At 35.1% G+C, this 19,953-nt stretch overlaps 1 protein-coding gene across 4 annotated transcripts in view; it reads left to right on the top strand.

Annotated features, from left to right (window-relative positions):
- Csp (Cysteine string protein) overlaps window positions 1-19,953 on the top strand; it is a 58,288-nt gene that overhangs the window by 21,387 nt on the left and 16,948 nt on the right. For all 4 annotated transcript variants that reach the window (XM_089100490.1, XM_089100489.1, XM_089100487.1 and 1 more), the window contains exons 2-4: window positions 3,434-3,500; window positions 6,923-7,061; window positions 16,502-16,792. In XM_089100490.1, the coding sequence (XP_088956616.1) occupies window positions 3,481-3,500; window positions 6,923-7,061; window positions 16,502-16,792 (450 nt within the window). In that variant the 5' untranslated portion in view covers window positions 3,434-3,480. The remainder of the gene's footprint in view (window positions 1-3,433; window positions 3,501-6,922; window positions 7,062-16,501; window positions 16,793-19,953) is intronic.

The following is a 19,953-nucleotide window of genomic DNA, read 5'->3' as shown; positions in this document are numbered from 1 at the left end:
TGTCGCTCCTTACTTTCAGTTTAAAAAACTTTTTTTTATTTAAAGGCTGCGAAAGCGGGGGGTTTGGGGGGGGCGGCAGTCCCCCAACTGTGCCTCCTAATCCCTGTACGTTTTAAGGTTCGACCTTGTAACTCAGCCTCTTTAACTCTTTAGAAAACGTAGTTTTTTTCAAATATTTCTGTTAACAATCAAACATTAACAATATGTTTGATTCCTAATGGCAACTACACCTTCAAAAGGAAGATATGGCTTCTTAAGCTGTTTGGTGCTGTGTATTTTTAGCCTGTTTTTGATCCACTTTTTTTTAATTTAGTAAACTTTTTTTAATTTACTATAAAAACCTGCATTACTGCATATCAAAGTCTTTTTTATTAAATATTGAATTCCTGAATTTTCAAGATATATACGTATGTTACCGTGAATGTCCGAAATCTGATTAATGTTGACATTCACTGGTGAATGTTCGAAATTCTTTTTTTCTGCTTGGATTGAATTAGCTTTGCGAGTCATCTTTTTCAGTCTAATGCCAGCTATGATGGTAAAAGTTAGTTAGGTTAGATTAGTTTCGGTTAAATTAGGTTATAAATATCAGAAACGGGTTAAAAACCTAACCTAACCTTTCACCATCATCAAAACTTGCATTAAACTTGAAAAGTTGACTGGCAACGCTGGATTAAAAAAAAGTATTTAGGACAATTACGGTAACATATTTAGGATTAAGCTAGTTTCGATTTAACCAATTCAAAACAGTTAGAATTCATCTTATCGTTCCTTAATGTTTTAAGCTTTGTTGGCTTGTTTCTTAACTAGAGAGTAAGGGAATAGCCTATAAGAGAATTACATTGCTTATTTTATTGATCGTTTCTTTTTGCTTTTCCGGTTTCAAATTCATGATATCCAATCTGTGCGAGTCTTATTGGGAGAAATGCAAACAGTTCTACTTGTAGTCGTATTGACAAAGGTCACGCCTGATAACGGAGAACAGTGTTTTTAGAAATGTCTGTCTAATCAAAGTTGCCGAAAAATTTGGTGTATCCAATGAAGTAACTCTAGAAAGGAGGGATTTATCGAATTTTATTATTCGTATTTAAAGTTTATATTAAATGAATTATAAAGGTTTCGTTCAAACTATCCTAAGAGCTAAAAAAAAAATTTATCCCTGCTAGGAAAAATTGATTTTGTTGTTTTTTTTTTTTTTGCTAAAAATAAAGCATGGAGCACTTATTACACAAAGTTGCTCTTGAATAATTGTAAAATGAAATGTTATCAAATGTTGCATTTTTCAGAAACTCGAATATGATGTTTGGGGAGAACATAAAATAAAGAATGTAGTGGTAGCCAACTATTGTTCTTTTATTGAGATGCTTCCTTCTGTGGAGCCACCAAACTAGAATTCCACCGCTTTCTATTTTACTCCTATAAATTTCAATGTTTTTTGGTAGCAATTTCTTTTTTAGTTTTTAGCACATCCGGAGATAAGGGATTTTTTAATGTTCTGTATTTTTATTTACCTTTTTGTGCTAAATGTTTTATAATTTTTCATAGTTCCTACTCATTTTTTTTCCTATTTTGTAACTGTTACAAAATTTTCAATCTGTAAAACTAGGAATTTTGTAATCAATTTTGCTCATTATCAATTTTGCTCATCGCCCTTAAGAATAATGTTTCGTACTAGTGAACAGGGTTGCCAAAAAAATTTCTACCAGTGCATCAAAACGAGAAAAAAAGACACTTCTAGTGTCCCTCCAGAAGACCAGCGGGTCCAACACGGAATGTTTGGACTCGAACTCAAGACTTCTAGTTCTAGCTGTTTGCTTATGTTTTTAGCGCTCCAGTCTCATGTTTCCAAAGTTTTAAATTTTCGAACAGGGTTCCATTTCACGGAAAGCAGAGAAAATAGTTGCACTATCAAAACAGGAAAAAAATTCTAAAAAATAAATTTCAATTTCATAAATTTCAATTTCAATAATAAGTAAATTAAGAGAATTGCTGGCCAAAAAATGTAAGCACAGTTTTTTCATTATAAAAGAGAAATTCAGAATTTATGATGGTTTAGTCTGAACAAAAATGGAATAATTTTCATTTTTTTAAAAGGTGGCCTTTTTAGACACAGGTACAGATTTGTTTGCCAATTAATACAAATTTGAAATACAATACTCTTATTACCCTTCGAAAGGCTCCATGGCCAGTGATATAAGGGGGGTACAACAACCACAAAAAAAAAATCAATATAAGCAACAACTTAAAAAAGAACAATAGCCAAATAACATATAAGATTAAAAAAAGAACATAGAGCCGAAAGTGTCCTTGAGAGTGTTGATATAACAACCAATGACATTGTGATGATGCCAAAAAATTATTAGATTTTTAGAAGTTATTCTTCTTTGTTGATCTGAATATTGAAATAGAGTTAGTTGTATGGGATAGCCGGACTGTTGGAGAAAACGTCGTTCGGCTGCCATATATCTTCGTCGGAAATCAATGAGCATGCTCAATTTCAGATTAATGGGATTGTAGGAAGTAGTGAAATATCATTTGCAAGATTGAATCCTTACACAGACCCATCCAAACTCTTAATATAAATAGAAAAGTGCTTCTGAATCTTTTTTTTACTTTTGTGAATTTTACCAGTGCATCAAAATACTTTTGTGAACTTATAAAAATTATAAATATATAGAATTCTAATTTATAGAATGTTTATAGAATAGAATTTTTTAGAATAATTAGTTGACTGCTGGAGCCCCTGCACAATATATACTCTGTCTTTATCAAAGTGTATGGTTCATCCTAGCTCAATCTTTCTCATCGAACTTATTGGAGCTAGTTGAAACCTGGTTGAAAATTGAAGTCATGAAAACTTAATGCTACTACTCTGTACATGTTTAATGTAGCTCTCAGCAACTACCAAAATCCAGAAGTTACATTTAAAGGACAGAAACTGCCAAAAAATATACTTGAGTTGTCCACGAGGAAGATAATATAAGTAGAGATCCTCGTGTGCCTGTCCCAAGTAGCTAGCTGGTAACTTGAAGACGAAAGTGTATGGATATAACATTAGAACATGAGAGACTTGAATTTATTCAGAAAGTATAGGATGCATCCCCCTCCAAAAAAAAAAACTGGCCGCTGATTTTCAGCACACTTCATTAGTTATTCTTAAGTCACAATCGAGTAAAGTTTTCTGATAACAATGTAGTTGCAATATAGTTCACAGGATTCAAATCCTAACTTTAAATTTCAGAATCATAGGGCTACTTTTATTGTGTTGTCTATTGGCACTGAATGGAAATCACTCAATGGATTGGTTGTGGAAGCATAGGATAGCAATTTCTCTTTTTCTCTGTTGTTATACCCATTTTTGTGCTCAACTTTTTTTATTTAAATTCTCGATTCATATCTTGTTGTCAATAACGTTTTAAATTTTTCTTTCAAGGTTCAAGCGAACTCTATTTTCTGAAACTTTGAAGAAGAGGCGGAAAGATGGATGCTAGGAAGCTTTCGTAAGGTTTTTCGTTCTTATTATTATTATCTTGAGGATCAGGGGCGAATCTCCAGCATTTTTATTGGGGGGGGGGGGTAAGAAGGGTTTATATCCGGATGGTCAAGGGGTATGGGCTGTATAATATGTTTCTCTCCAAATTAGTGGGGGGCAACTGCCCCCCCCCAAACGACGCCCCTGTTGAGGATTTAATATTAAAGCTAACCAAATCCAAAAAATAGTAGTGAAGTAGGAGGTGCAAAATTCAAGTAACTAGAATTGAAACTCTTATTTTCGTTTCTGATTTTTAGGATCTTGCAAAATGTATTTCAGGTCTTTATATTGCGTGGAACTATATGTAGTGAAAGTCGGTTTCCTAATGCTTAGTTGAAGTTTTTGTGTCATGGTTTTTTAGAAATGCTCACTGGAATATTTTATGTGGTTTGATGACTAGTTGCTCATGGCGGCAATGGTAACATATCAAATTTTGTTTTATAATTTTAATAAGGATTGCCTAGAAACTTGAGGGGCAGAGGTTTCAATAGGGGGGGGGGGTGCCTCCCCTAAATATTTTGGCTGCCTCCCCTATATTTTGAATGTTTTGGTATGTTCAGCTAATAAATATTGAAAAAGCAAAAGAATTACCCCCTCCCCCCTCCACCCTAGATTTTGTTAAATGCACTCCCCTCCCCCAGTATTTTCGTGAATTGGCACTCCCTGTTTTCAGGGCTTGGGTAAGACCCCGAGGCCCCCTCCTAAGTCCCTGGTACTACATGTAAATATATATTTTTTTATGCAAGTAACGGGATTATCGGAGCATATTGTAGGGAAATAAAACCATATTAGGAACTTAAAATGATAATTTGAGATTATTTATTAAATTTTTAATATTATATTGTGTTGTTTATAATTTGATAACAGGCTTATTTCTGGAACTTTGGTCTTATTTTGCATCCATAAGTGGGGTGATTTTTAAAATGGCACTGTCCATGGAAATGGCACCCAAAATCTTAAGTTAATACCCTCATTAGTTTTTTATTTAACAAAAGTTTTAGAGTCAGACTGTGATAATACCCAAAATGTCTTTTCAGTGAACCTTTCCAAGGACATCAAAATAAACTTTTTTGTCCCCTGGCCCTATCTTATATCTATTCACACATGAAAACTGCGATTACCTATGATTTTATTTTGGTTACTACAAAATTATTAAGTTTTAAGTTTTATTTAGTTAGCTTTTTTTGCTGAATTTTCACCAACATTTCTTTTTATTAATTTTTACTTCCAAAAACTTTATTTCTCAATATGAAGGTCTTTTTTATGGCCTTTTGTCAAGTCCGATTTTTGGCGTGCCTGTTAAAAATTTAATTCCTGATCTTGCCTAATTTTAAAGAAATAGGGTTGCATTATTTTCTACTTAACCAATTAAAAAAAAATACTTCATTTTCACTGTCCAAGAAGAGTTGACCTTGCCTTATTTTCCAAATACTTTTAAATTTAAAAATGCGATCGTCATTTTTCAAGTAGGGAAATTTTCTAGGGGGGGGGGGGGGGGGGAATTATCTGCAGAGGAATTTTCCGCGGAGTTTACCACAGGGAAAAATTGTTGAAATAGGGCCTACTTCTTAATTTAAAAATACCTGCTCTGTTAATTCGCGGGGGGATCTTCCGAGGAGGAGAATTTTCTGGGTGGACTTTTATGCAGGGAGAATTTTCCTTGAATTTCTTTTCTTTTGAGATCGCAGCAACACGCGACGGGTTAGCTAGAATATCTGAATGTAAATGGAAGTAAAATCAAGTATTATTCTCCATACTAAGATCGACTAGACTTCAAATTGAAGTTGATTTTATGTCAGTCGTATTGGTTGCATGTTTTCTTCAGAAAATGTTTAAGGGGATATGATACCTTAAAATCATTTAGCGGGCCTCAGTGTCGGCTAACTGTCTCAACGACAAAGAGCTCATTAGCTAATTACCCCTGGAGATCAGTCACCATCGAGAGTTATTAAGAATCTGGGGTTTGACCATGCAATTTCATTGAAAAGACAATGAAATTCTATGTCCCCGTGTGGCACCTCAGGGAACTCCCAAGGCTGCCAAATTTTTTAAAGGATATTTCCTTTGAGCTGAATCTTAGCGTTTATCTAGCAGGTATAATAAAAAATGTTTGTAGGGACTGCCCTCTACTGACCTTTAAAAAGAAAAATATACGCCATTGAATCAAAAAACAAAATTCACACTTTTTAATTGTGTAAGCTTCATTAAACTGAATATCTCCAGTACAAAACGGAAGAAGTTAAGTGGTTTTTCTAACATTTCCGGGAAAGCATGTGTTGGTTTTTTTTCTGATGTTGACTCGGATCTCTTATTCAAGCTCTTAAAAGATATGTCAGATCCAGCCAATCAATTCTAAATAGTTTGGCCACACAAACTAAGAAAGTTTATAATGGGCAAGATAGGGTGATCCCTTAAAATGATGAATCCCTCTAAGAATATCTTAAAGGAATCATTATATCAAAAATTAAATCTAAGTATGAACTGTAAAAAATCTTAATATTTAAGTAAAATATAGTATATTATTTTAAATATTAATATTTAATTTAAAAATTAATTTTCAGTATTGGTTTTTAAAATATTAACATATGAATATTTTAAATATTTAAGAAAAATAATGGCCAGAAAAGACGTATGGGTTTAGACTACGTCTTGGACCTGTCAAAGATATTAGTAGTGATAATAATTCTTTCAGTCCGAGGCTTGTGAAACATTCATCACTTAGGAACTGTTTTGCCCAGGCAATTTTCAGGACCCTGGTTTACCCATACATAAATTCATAAATTAAACACATGATCTAAAATTGATTTTAAGGATTCCTTCAAAGTATATCAGGCTTAGGATTTGGTGAGATAAGGTTCGGAGTTGACTACAAATTTTTATTGATCATTTAGTTTAAATTAAAACAAGTTAATTTCAACTTTTTTTTCGAATGTATATTGTAAGTGTATAGCTATGTAAGTTAGTCTGAAACAATGTTTTATTTATTCACATTTTTTTGGTTTATAAAAGTAACATTTAAGTGAATACTACAATGTTTTTAGAATAACATTTATATTTGGGGTATATCCTCCTTTTTTGACGGGGGATGGGCCCTTCAAGACTTGTGGGCACCATGACCTATATTTTTTTTCCACGTTTATATCCTCTAAAAAATACCTTAGTGAAATTGTATAATGTTGTAAGTTTTGGACTGTTTCAATGTCCCTCCTCCCCTCTCCCACCTGCCTCTTCCATAGAAAATTGAGCTTATTCTATCCAGTTATATTTATACTTGTTGTATCTTAGAGGCCTCTTTTTCAGTATCTCTTTTTTTCCTTTGTTTTCCTATTATACTTTTTATCATATTACAATGTGTTTGATAAAACTCTTACTATACGATTTCCCTTTAAGGACATCTGGTGATTCATTGTATCAAATATTGGGGATAGAAAAGGCTTCGTCGCAAGAGGATGTTAAGAAGACTTATAGGAAACTAGCGCTCAAGTTTCATCCAGATAAAAATCCTAATAACCCAGAAGCCGCTGACAAAGTATGAATAATTTTGGTTTCATTTTTTATTTGACGTTAGCTGGCTTCTATGTAGCTGATATTAAAGGATTGTTTTTACTTGTATGATATACCCATGGGAGTACGGAAGGGGGGGGGCAGCTGCCCGCCTAGAACTTCAAATTTACACTAGATATGGCTGAAAAAGCAGATAGGTAAAAAACAGTTGATAAAAGGTAGATGGTTGAAAAAGCTAGAAATGAACAGTAGGAAGGACAGAACATAAGACAAACAAAATGTAAGTATTCATAATATGTTGAATATATTTAGTTTTGATTCAAGAAGACTGATTAATACTATAGCCTATTGATGGTTTACGATTTTTGGTTCTAATTAATTAATACATATTCCTGGGGTCTGACAGAACTTGTTGTTGCTGTAAGGTTTTGTGAACTGCCAATATAACTTCAGCCCCCCGCCCTTCATCAAAGAATCGGCTTCCCCCTCCCCCCCCCCTAGAAAAGAAGCTATGTACGCCCATGGATAAACCCACTAAAATAACCGATTTCAGCCGGGGAAACCACCGGTTAAATGTTTTGATAATCGACTGTCCTCTGCTAAAACCTAGTATATACACCAGAATTTGATTTTGAGTTACAGACCTCCCCATATCTCAACACGGCAAGCCCAATGGCAAAGTCTGATTTTTGTGTCCAATTGTTTGTGAGGTACGACCTAGTATTTAAAGGTTTAAAAACGGAATCACTGGTTTTCAAAATCTAGTACAGGTATAGGGTAAGATACCCAGTAGGCGGGCAGCCAATAACTATTTCAAGAGTTAAATCTCTACAAAAGTTCTATTATACCACATAGAAGTTCGATGGGTTTTTTTTCACCCTTGGGTTTGTCTAAATTGTATTTGTAAATATGTAATTAGTTTGAATATTTTAACTATATACAATCCTAACTATTTTAAATGTATTGATAGTTAATAGTGGAGCCTAATCACAAGTGCGTATTTTTAGCTTGAGCCTAATCTTAGAAAATACTGCCCAATCTTGAAAGCAAGAATTTTAAAGCTGGAACAAAGCATCTCGATCACAGACAGGATAAATCGTAAACATTTTCAGTTACAAACAAGTGTTGCAAAAGAGGATTTTGATAATGTAAATAGGCTAGGCTATAGCCTATTTAAAGAAGAGTAGCTTTTATGTAAGATTAAATATTAAAAAAAGAGGTTTTCCAAGATTCTGGTAAGCCAGTCCCAGCTAGCCCAGTCTTGTCTAAAATTATCTATATTTATCTCCAAATTATCTCCAAGGTCAATTTCGGAATTAGTCCATGTTTAGGAAGGATACATTTTAATAAATGTGTTTGCACAAGATTAGGCAATATCCAAGTACTGGGAGTTTTACCCGACTAGAATTACAAAACTAGTATATGTAGAGAAAGGTTGAGATGGCTAGGAAACGTTCTGCGGATGATAGATGGCAGATTGCCAAGGATCGTCCCCGTCGGTCAACCGTCTTGGGCCAAACGAAAAACAGGTCGTCCCCGAATGGCTGGAAGGATATTTTAAGGAAAGATTTAAGGGAAATTGGAGCTTCTTTGGACAGTGTAAAGAGGGAGGCTACAATAGATTGGGATGGGTGAGGAGCGTGTGTGGCTGTGTTGGTAACAGGAGGCTAGTAAGTTGTTAGTAGTAGTAATAGTAGCAGTAGTATTTACGTCTAGTGGAAAATGAAGTGGTATTAGGGGAAAATAATCGAACTTCAAAAAACCGAAACGACGAAATCTTTGTCTTTGTTTAATTATCTTGTTCCATAAATAACAAAAATTATTAATTTTTGATTTCGTGTAAACTAGGAAAATATATATAATAGGGTATAAAAAAATAATAGGCGCTCTCTTGAAACCTCGCCTGTGTCCTTAAAAAACAGGAAGAAGTCATTTTAAATAATGTATGTTGACAGAAAATTCACAAACAATGGTTTACCCTAAGCCACCATATGTTTGTCTTAAGGGCTATATTAAGAAACACTAACGAAAAGGCATAATACATAGGAAACTGTTACTGTTGTAGGGTTAAGGGAAAAATATAGGAAATCAATGGAAAACGTAAAAAAAAAAATAGAACCTAGGCTATTTATTCTTTGTACTATTTCATGTTCAATCTCAATATAAGGTTTAATTAAAAGGGATACTAAACTTTACGTAATTCTTTGTGCATTGGTAAATGTTTAGACGCATATTATCATCTACTCTAAATTTAGCGTTACATTTTGTTTTCTTGATTCAATTTCTAAACGTCGTGTGAAATCAGTAAGTTTATCGCAACATCTCCACCCATGTCGCAAGAAGTATAAAATTAAATTGTATGAATAAAAGGTATCAATGTTTAAAAAAAATAATACTAAATAAATGGAAACAATATCATTTGTTGTCTTTTAGATGACTAATTCTTTTCTGAAGGAGCAAAGAGATCCAAATGATCGCAGATGTTTTAGAAGTGCGTCCCATACCCTTGTATACATAATTTTAGGAGAACAATCTGACCTAACTGTTTGTGCCGGGTGGCATGAATGTCTGATGAGTATTGTGTGTTCAAACTGAATTGCTGATGTTAGGGGCAATACTCTTTTCAATCACGATGATAGTAGGCCTGCATAATATTTGAAACTAAAAATAGTCTGTAAAGTGGTGAAATTAATAATTCTTTCTTTGAGTGCTTTTTCATGTAGCGAGTTTAACTTCTGCAAATTTGATTTGAAAATAGATTGACAAATAGATTGACAATAGATTGGTAGACCCCTTGACACTGCAAAAGAAGGCTCTTCTACAAAAGGAGTGGGGAATACACGAGCCCTGCCTCAAACACCGTGACAAAGGGTTGCCGCTATTGTTTCTTTAAGGTCTGGAGGCAATGAGTCTTTGTGGCCTGAGCGTCGAAAAAGTTTTGTGAGTCCGAAGAAAGGTTCCTTGACATCTTCATCTCAACACTTGTGATGTGGTGCTTTAACGAAAGGGTTTTTGTCAACTATAGCTTCTAGCTATTGGACTTATTCTGTTTCTGGTCTCCTGATTAGTTCATCTGTGGTTTTAGGGCTGATCTTGTCAAGGGCCAGCAAGCAACGTGGGAGAAAATAAAACGCATTATTTGTCTCAGATATAAGATGATACAGGAAAAGTTTTGCGATACGCCAGCAGGTAAACAGCTACCAGGCGTGGTAAGCTGGTAAGCATGATAAACAGCAAGAATCAACTTTGTCTACTTCGAAGACCTTAGGAAGACTTTACTGGTAGTATTGAAGAAATAGCGCCAGCAGCTCACCGAAATACTTATCTGCAATGTGTTATAAATTAATATGTCTATGATTTGTCTCGTTAGTGACTAGACTATTTGCGCCCATCAACTCGGAGGTTTATTCAAGAATGTTTTGTAGTCTTGTTTCGAGATATTGAAAGCTCCGCTCAGAGTTGAGAGAAAGTCAATCATCCACGTATGGTTCTAAATCATCCTCATCCCGTACACCTAGCCAAAATGTCGTTCTGTGGTGAAACAGTTCGTGTCTGTAACCTTGTAGAAGTTAGTAAATGCTGAAAATTATTTGTCTGAAAAGGAACAACATCATTCTTTAGACAAGTACATTGACAGTTATTTAAACCATTAAAAAAAGTTGTATAGAAAATAAATGTAGATGTACATCGATGGTTGCATAGACGTTTCCTAGTGAAATGTTCCTTGGTAAGGGGTTGAAGACGGCTTGTAAATTTTTAAGTATCATTATGAGAATGAGTAGAAGGTATTACTTAAAGAAGTCAGTATATGCTGAAGATCATTTACATGAATTAAATAAAGTGCCTGTTTAGTGATTAGTACAAATTGATGGTTATTTATTCAAATTGATTACCTGCTAAAATGTAATGTTTTTAAAAATCAGAAATTATTGTTGTTGAAAGTTAATATAAATGTTTGCTAGTGGTTGCATACGGGTTTTCCAGTGAGATTGTCCTTAGGGAGGGGGAGGGGGTCAATCCTTGTTTATTTTAATTGTCGTTGATAAATGCATAAGGAATTACCAGTTCCTTTAAAAATATCTAAAATTTGCGATTTATCTAAAATAAATAATTTCCTAGTAGAATAGTTGTGTTATTAAAGATAAAAAGTAATATTAATGCTTATCAGCGTTTGTATAGGAGTTTTCTAGCTAGACGATCCTTAGTGAGGGGGTGAAGTCCCCCTTTAAATTTTAAAGTGTAAGCGTAGAAATAATGAAATAACACATAAGAAAATTAATAATTTATTCTAAAATATCTAAAACCCGTAACGTATCTAAAATTATTTCCTTATGGAATAATGGTTTGTTGAATAGTTGTGATCAATGGTTGCATAAATGTTTCTGAATGAGTTGGTCCTTGGTGAGGGTTGAATCCCCCTTGAAAATTTTAAAGTGTCGTTGTGAAAATTGCTACGATAAATGCATAAGAAATTAATGTTGCTACCTAAAACTAGTCTTTTAAAAATCAGACTCCCCTGTCCGCAGGGTTGCCACCCGGTGAAAAACAAAATCACTAGATTTTATTGATTTTGTGGTTAATTTAGTGATTTTCTTCAGTAATCTAGTGATTTGTATGCTGATTTAGTGATTTTTTGTTTAGACAATATAAAAATCACTAGGAATAGTGATAAATCACTAGGGGTGGCAACCCTGCCTGTCCATATTTAGAAAGGATGTGCTGTTTTTCAACGGTTACGATATATTCTTGTTTAGTCCGAACATTGCTGAATAATCTTATTACGCTGTAGATTCACTGAAACTTTTTCATTTATAGGCATTTATATTCGATTACTAATTATGTACTCATTGCATAATCTTTGTTGGGTATTTCATACTAATTAATATACGCTCCTGGGAATATGCTTTTCCTACGCCATCAAATATTTGAGGGTAATTTTGCGTTCAAATGACTGTATATGAATTTTGACATAATTCATTTTCAGATTAATTTTCAGGTATTTTATTGAAAAGTTCTTTAGAAACCTAGCTAATCTCTCGAACGATTCAAATATATTACAATAGCAAATTAAAATGTGTAATCATCTGGGTAACAATTTTTAGTCAATCTCCCAAAACTTATCCTGAAATTAAATATTTCGTTAAATTTTTGAAAACAGCTTGTCACTTGCGATTGGACGAAAGCAGCACGATCCTTGAGAACAAAGTATATATACAGGGCCGTATCCAGGATTTTTGTTCAGGGGGGGTTTTACTAATTTTTGACTTTTTTTGGGGGGGGGGGGGTTTACTAATTTTGACTCAGTTTTCGACTAATTTTTCTGATTTTTACCTAAGTTTTATTAATTTTCGACTTATTTTCGAGTCGGTCAAAAATTTGGGGGGGGGGGGGTTCAAACCGGGTAAACCCCCCCCCCCCTGGATACGGCCTTGTATATATATATATATATATATATATATATATATATATATATATATATATATATATATATATATATGTAAGCTTTATCTTTGATGTTAAAGAGTTGGGCGAGTCCATCCAATGGTGCTTACAAACTAATATACCATTTTGCAGAGCTAGATATTCAAGTCCATAGATGTTTCAAATAAACAGTCTTTATTTATATCAAAGCCATAGATACTTATCACGTACAATGCATACGTTCGACTGACTCTATCTAAGGGTTAAACACACTAATATATACTTGTCTTTCTACAGGTTTATGAATAATTTCTAGGAATCTAATCACTTTTCACATCATTCTGGTTAAACACATATTCAAGGAAATCCTTTGGGTTCCGTGACAAGCGGAAGTTGTAACAAAAATATTGACAGCTAGGTTAAACTATTAAGAGACTTTACAATCCACCCCCCTCTTAAAGAGAACCAAAGTTCTTATTATTTCCCTTCAGATTTTTGAGTTATTTTAAAAAAATTTCCTAGTATTACTAAGCAGAATATCAATAAAACAAAAATAAAAATTAAACAACAAAAAAAAATAAAAGAACAAACAGCAAATAATAAATTAAAGTGTGCACTTAAAAACATACACTGAAAATAAAAGTGTTATGTTTTGACGGGGAATCACTTTGGCAGGATAAGTCTTTAAACTGTGCTTCCCTTCTCGGCCACAAAACTGGCAATGTTGACACTGTTTATAAGTGAAAGCCTTTTTGTTCACTAGGTGCGCAGTCACCTACAATTGTCCCTACACGTAAACATATACACATATACTTATCAATAAATCTTATCGCGTTTTAATGTAGCGAAAGCCTATCTTTGCGAGAAAAAAAAAGAGAAATTATAAATGAGGATTGGACATAATTCCAGTTTTCATTAAAAAAATCTGCTATAAAATTAAACATAATTTTATTATGATTACTCTCCTTATTGAGAGAAAAATCTTGGTAACAGCAGCAATGTTATCCATATATATATAATTTCCATTAACTAAATTAATGCACTATTTTTAGGGGATGTTTAAAAAAAAAACATTGAATAATTAGTAAAATATTTATACACACGGCTTAAACCTAAAATATTTTAAGATCTGAATTTTGTTTACTTCATAAGTATGTATTTATATTAGTCATTTTCAATCCCTGCTGAAAGATTCCAAAATGGAGGGATTGATCCTTCTCGGCAAAGCCGAACGAACATCATCCATAGACTTGCATATAGGCCCAGGGTTAGACTCTACGTCTCCGTCGTCCACTAGGCATCTCACCCAGCAGCTGTCGGGTAATGCGGATAAGTCCACGTCCTCTATGATATAATGCAATGTTCCCCACAATGCCCGTTTTTTCGATAACCCCACCCTACGACAATACAACAACCAGTCCAACAGACTAGAAGAGTAAGCATCCAAAGCTCGATCGGACGCAGTACACGTTTTTTCCATCATCTGGTTAACTATCGACGATGAAGGTTGTTGCAGGAAAAAACCCGATGCAGGTAATAACCCATATGAGTTAGCGGTTTTAGCTAACTTCTCTTTAATCCTGCGTATAGCTGCTTTCCGTTTTGCAACACGCTGCTTCCTCTCCTCTTCAGACATCTGAGGGACTGTCTCTTTAGGTTTCTTTGATGGGGCCTTCCCCTTGGTTGGCGCAAATCCTGTCGCTCCTATCCGACCCGTCTCAGCCGTTTTACGCCCACTACTAGGGCGCGTGTTGGTACGAAAGTAATCCTGCAACACAGATATCTCGTGTTCGTAAATCCCCACCAACTCCTCAAACTCGCCTTTGTAAAAAATAGAATATCTATTAAAAACAGGAATGTTGTATTCCAATTTCTCATCATCACACACTTCTTTACGTAATATATATTTACATATACATGCAACTTCCAAGGCCCCGTCTATCGCCCCGTCCCTGTATTCCTTTAACCGTTCCACATAAAACCGAGCTACGTCCCCCGGATTAGCAGATCTCATTGCACTTCGCGGACCGAACTGCTGGGCACCTCCGTACCTGGCCCACTTACCATCACGTGAGGCTAATTCTGTAGATGCCTCTCCAACACAGGTACACTTTGTGTGGTATCTCATAGAAATGTCCAGCACTTTCAAATTTTCAACAGGCATCTCATCCCTGTCTTTTCGTATTAATGATACTCTATCTTCTCCCATGTTGCTGTTAATGCTAATATACTTAGTTTAAGATTGAGGGGTTTTTTTTTTCTGTACCAGTCGTAGCCCTCTGTCTAGACTGGCTATTTAGTTTTCCGATACTTGTTCAGAGTCTGGGTCTTTTCTATACCAGCATTCGGAACTATCGTGGTTTCGGTTACCGCAAACGTAGCATGTCTTTCTCTGGGGAGGCGGAACCTATTTTCAATTGACACGGCAGCCGAAAAAACTCATCCGCCGGTTTTGTCGCAATTTCAATTTTTTCATACTTGGTCGCAATTTTAAAAGCATCTTCTAGGTTAGTTATTTGATCCTCTTGTTCCATCAGTACCCTTTTAAAAGTTATGCGTGCACCTTCCCTAAAAGTGTTTAGTGCCAATGGTTGAACTGCCGGGTTTCTTAGCCCATCCCAATAGCCCATTGAATTCGCGTAAGACTTAGCGGCTCTTTCAACTCGTTTTAAGAACTGATATACTGTTTCATCCGGAAATTGTTTACATCCCACAAGATCCTGTAAGATTTGCCCGGGGCTGCGTTGAGGAACAAAAGCCTTCAACAGATTTTTTCGTACTGTATCAAGTGTTAAATTCACATTATTAAAATCATAAAAAAAAAAGGAAAATTAAAATATAATTAACATCCCTGCTGTGGCACCATCTTGCTTTTACGACCAAGATCAGGTACCCTTAATTCTTTTTAGTTGGCTAATAAATTCATTTATGTGTGAGACTTCTGTTAATGGTGCTATTAAGGAAGCTAAATCTGTTGTTGCTCTGATTGAAAGGTTATCACTCGACGGTGGATTATTTGTTGGATGCGGTTGCTGTGAATTTTTACTTTTGGGGTTAGATGAAATTTGTAGATAATGGGCCATTGCCGCTGCTTCCCAGAGACTTATATCAGAATAAAACTTAGTGACTATTTCTACATCATAATCATCGCTACTTGGGTCAAATGTAGGGGGTATTTCTATGTTTTGTAATTCTTGCTGTGCAAGGAAGGCTTTCGCTTTTACTTCATCAAAATTATCATTTTCAGGATTTAATTCTGGGATATTCATGGTTAAAAAAAAAAACTAAAAATTGATACAAGAAAATAGCTAGCCTAAGCACTCCTAACTTTTTCTATGCGCACAAAACTTTAGGGCTCACACTTACTCTTTATGTTTTTCACTGGATGCCGATCCTTCCAAGGGTTCTTCTTCGATGGCTGGAGATTTCACGACAGGAGATGTGCGTAGATTGGTAAGCTTCGGTCACCTTCGGTTGATAAAAAAAAACTGCAGTGGTTGAGAAACATTTCGAAGTTGAGACGACCCTGTGTAACAATATGTCTGGCCAGGATGGCATCAGACTGGCTCTGCTGTGGATGGACTGGGCTCAAAAAATTACAGCACTTCTGACACCATGTTGTAAGCTTTATCTTTAATGTTAAAGAGTTGGGCGAGTCCATCCAATGGTGCTTACAAACTAATATACCATTTTGCAGAGCTAGATATTCAAGTCCATAGATGTTTCAAATAAACAGTCTTTATTTATATCAAAGCCATAGATACTTATCACGTACAATGCATACGTTCGACTGACTCTATCTAAGGGTTAAACACACTAATATATACTTGTCTTTCTACAGGTTTATGAATAATTTCTAGGAATCTAATCACTTTTCACATCATTCTGGTTAAACACATATTCAAGGAAATCCTTTGGGTTCCGTGACAAGCGGAAGTTGTAACAAAAATATTGACAGCTAGGTTAAACTATTAAGAGACTTTACATATATATATATATATATACTCTGTTTTGTGAATTTTTTCTTTATTCCTCTTCTTCTAGTTCAAAGAAATCAACCGTGCTCATTCAATTTTGAGTGATACTACCAAGCGAAACATATATGACAACTATGGCTCACTGGGCTTGTTCATTGCTGAACAATTTGGCGAAGAGAATGTTAGCACATATTTTCTTGTTCAGTCCACAAAAGGGAAGTGTATGATGCTCTTTTGCTGTTTGATCACCGGTTGCTGTTGCTGCTGTGGATTCTGTTGCGGATGCTGTTGTAATTTCTGCTTTGGAAAGTTCAAGCCTCGAGTTCCTGAAGAAAGTGGAGACTATCACAACTTGAGGGTATTTCTTCTTTTTCCTTTAAGTTTGAACTAAACGGATCGCATATAATTTTGAAAGTGACACAACTCAGAAAGTCAACTTATCGATTTAATAGCATACATAATTGTTGACGCTTGCGCACTACTTTTCATATAACAACAATTTGAAAATGATATAACTCTAAATATGGCAAAAGATCGCGCTTTAATTGATCAGCTATAATGAGTCAAGTCAAGGTGTGAACACAGATAATATTTTCAGATCATATCAGGTAGGGAGGGTATTAATAGTAGAATGCTAGTCGCTCATTTTATGAGTAAAAAGTGCAGGATATCAGTCATGGTAGTATATGTCCCTGTAGAACCGACCAATCAAGATAGTAGTGACTTAGATAAATTTTACTTTCCCTATAGAACCGACTGATCAAGATAGTATTGAATTAGATAAATTTTATTCTCCCTGTAGAAGCGACTGATCAAGATAGTAGTGACTTAAATAAATTTTACTTGCAGCTACAGGAACAAATAGACAGGGTACCAGGTAGAAACCTGGTGTTTTTTATCAGATGATTTTAATGCCCAGGTTGGTAGAAAAAGGGATAGATGGTATCCTAGCCTAGGTAACTTTCGTGTAGGAAAAGAAAACAGCAAAAGTTATAGACTGCTGCAAGTTTTGTAGGTATAACAAAGTAGTTATAACTAATACAGTGTTTGGTCATAAAAGGGCCCATAAGTTAACATGGTATTCACATTATGGTAAGACAGCTAAGCTTATTGATTATGCTATTTTAAACCAAGACTGGCAGGATCGATAAAAGATACTTAGGTATATAGGAGTGTTGTGATTAATGTTAAAAAAAAAGATCACCATCTAGTAGTGTCTAGGATTAATTGAAAGCTAAAATTTAGGAAGGATAACTACCTTCCGGAAATTTATGACGTTGATAGACCTCGGAATGAGAATTTGGGAGGAACTTTCCGGGAACACTTGAATACTAAACTGGAGAGTTTAATATTTGACAATGTAGAAGATGGATGGAATGATTTGAGTCCCTGATGGTGTCTTACAGAAGAAAGCTAGAAACGCAGCTAGGAATGTTAGTGAAAATACTTTATGTTTAATTGGAGGGGGGGCGTACAACAATTATTTTAGTGACGGATCATATGAATATAAAATGAAATACGATAAAGATGAGATAAATAAGATAAGGTAAGATATAAAGATAGTGGAGAAAGCATTAAAATGTTAATTAAGGAGTGTGAAGTGGATGCCATGGATGAAATTGCTGAAGATTAGGAAGATGCAGCAAGACAGTATAAATATTGCTTTGGTATGTTAATAAATTGAGGGGGAATAGTCAGTCTGGACTTGTCCCAGTTAAAGATGGGAACGGGGCCACGATTAGGGAGAGGAAAGAGCTAAAGAGAGATTGGCATAACATTTTGAGAATGTGCTAAACCGGGAGGGAGCTACTGAAAAAGATATAGAGGAAATAAAAGTTTTTGACTCCTTGGTTGTGAAGGAAGATATATTTTGTGTGGAAGAATAGTGACAGTACTAAAAGGACTAAACAATAATAAGACCCCAATTGCTGATAGTTTGGTAAATGAGTTCTTTTAAATATGGTGGTTGTGAAGTTAAAGATAAGCTACTGAAGACTTTTACTTTTTGAATATGATTTTTGAAAAAGAAGATGTACCTAGGGATTTTAGGAAAACTAATTAAATCCCTCCATTATAAAGGTGATATGAGTGAGTGTGGTAATTATAGGCAATATCCTGGTTTCTGTAGGAAGCAATTTACTTAGTACGAAGATGCTTTTTCGACTTAGAGATGCTGTAGAGGAAGTTTTCAGAGAAGAACAGTTTGATTTTAGGAAGGGTAGAGGATACGTCAATCAAATTTTCAGTCTTAGATTAATAATTGAGAAATGCCTGAGTCATCAAACGCCCTTAGTTCTCAGTTTTATACATTATTAACAAGCATTTTATTCAGTTGACAGAAGAGCTTTAGCGAAAGTCCTATCCTTGTATGGTATACCAGATAAATACATAAAAGTGAATAGTTTTATGTACAAGAATAACATTGCTGCGGTTAAGATAGGAAATGAGGTTAGTAGCGAGTTAAGCAGGAGTTAGGAGTTAAGCAGGGTTGCATTCTATCCCCATTTATATGGATCATTTTCATGGACTTTGTCCAAAGGAGCACAGCAAAGGTAATTGGAGACTACGGAATCAAATGGGGAAGCAAAAGTTTCCTGGGCTTAGATTATGCTGATAATTTAAGCATCGTAGGTGAAGGTGTTATCAAATAAATGAATTTTTAGAGGTATTGCGAGTTCAAGTTCCAAGAATAGGTTTGAAAATTAATGGCAAGAATACTGAGTCCCTAAGATTAGGAATAAGTGAAGGTGAAGTGTTGATGCTGGGTAACGTGAAGATCATGGACAGCTTCCCTTACCTAGCTAGTAATATTAGTAAAGATTGTGGGTGCAGTGAAGATGTTAAAAGTAGCATAGGGGTAATGTTAAAAGGATGTTTTTTTCGACAGTGGAAAAAGGTTAGGAAGAATAGGAAGATAATTCTGTTAACCAAAATTAAAATATTAGAAGCTACAGTGATGACGGTGGTCGAGTATGGTTCTGAAACGTGGGCGCTCTGGAAAACGGAGGAGTTGCTAGATGTTTTCCAGAGAAATTGCGTACGGATTGCTTTGGGTACCCTACTGACTAACCGAATCTCAAATAGTAAGTGGTACGAAAAATTTGGTTCAATCCCGGTTCTTAGGACTATAATGAGAGAAAGGATGAGATGGCTAGGACTTGTTCTGCGGAGGAAGGATGATAGATTGCCAAAGATTGTCCTTTTTGGGCCAAACGAAAAGTAGTTTGTCCCCGAATGTGGTGTGAGGATATCGTAAGGTAAGATTTAAGATAAATGGGAACTTCTTGAGAGGGTGTAAAGAGGAAGGCTTTGGATGGATTGGGATGGAGGAGGATCGTGCGTAGTTGTGTTGGCCTCAGACGGCCAACGGCAGACGGCCTCAGCTGTAGTGAGTTGTCAGTGGTAGTATTTTCATATGATGAGGAATGGCTGATGACACTACTTATCTTCAGTAAAGGTGTTTAAGCCTCAAAAGGTTATAGATCCAGTGTCTCGCAGCATGTACCTTGCATAGGCTCC

Source organism: Artemia sp. Qi Xiang Cuo, chromosome 14 (genome assembly GCF_049724085.1).
Source record: "Artemia sp. Qi Xiang Cuo chromosome 14, ASM4972408v1, whole genome shotgun sequence".
Lineage (NCBI taxonomy): Eukaryota > Metazoa > Arthropoda > Branchiopoda > Anostraca > Artemiidae > Artemia > Artemia sp. Qi Xiang Cuo.
Note: the sequence above shows the minus strand (reverse complement) of the source record. Positions and strands in the feature narration are given on the sequence as shown.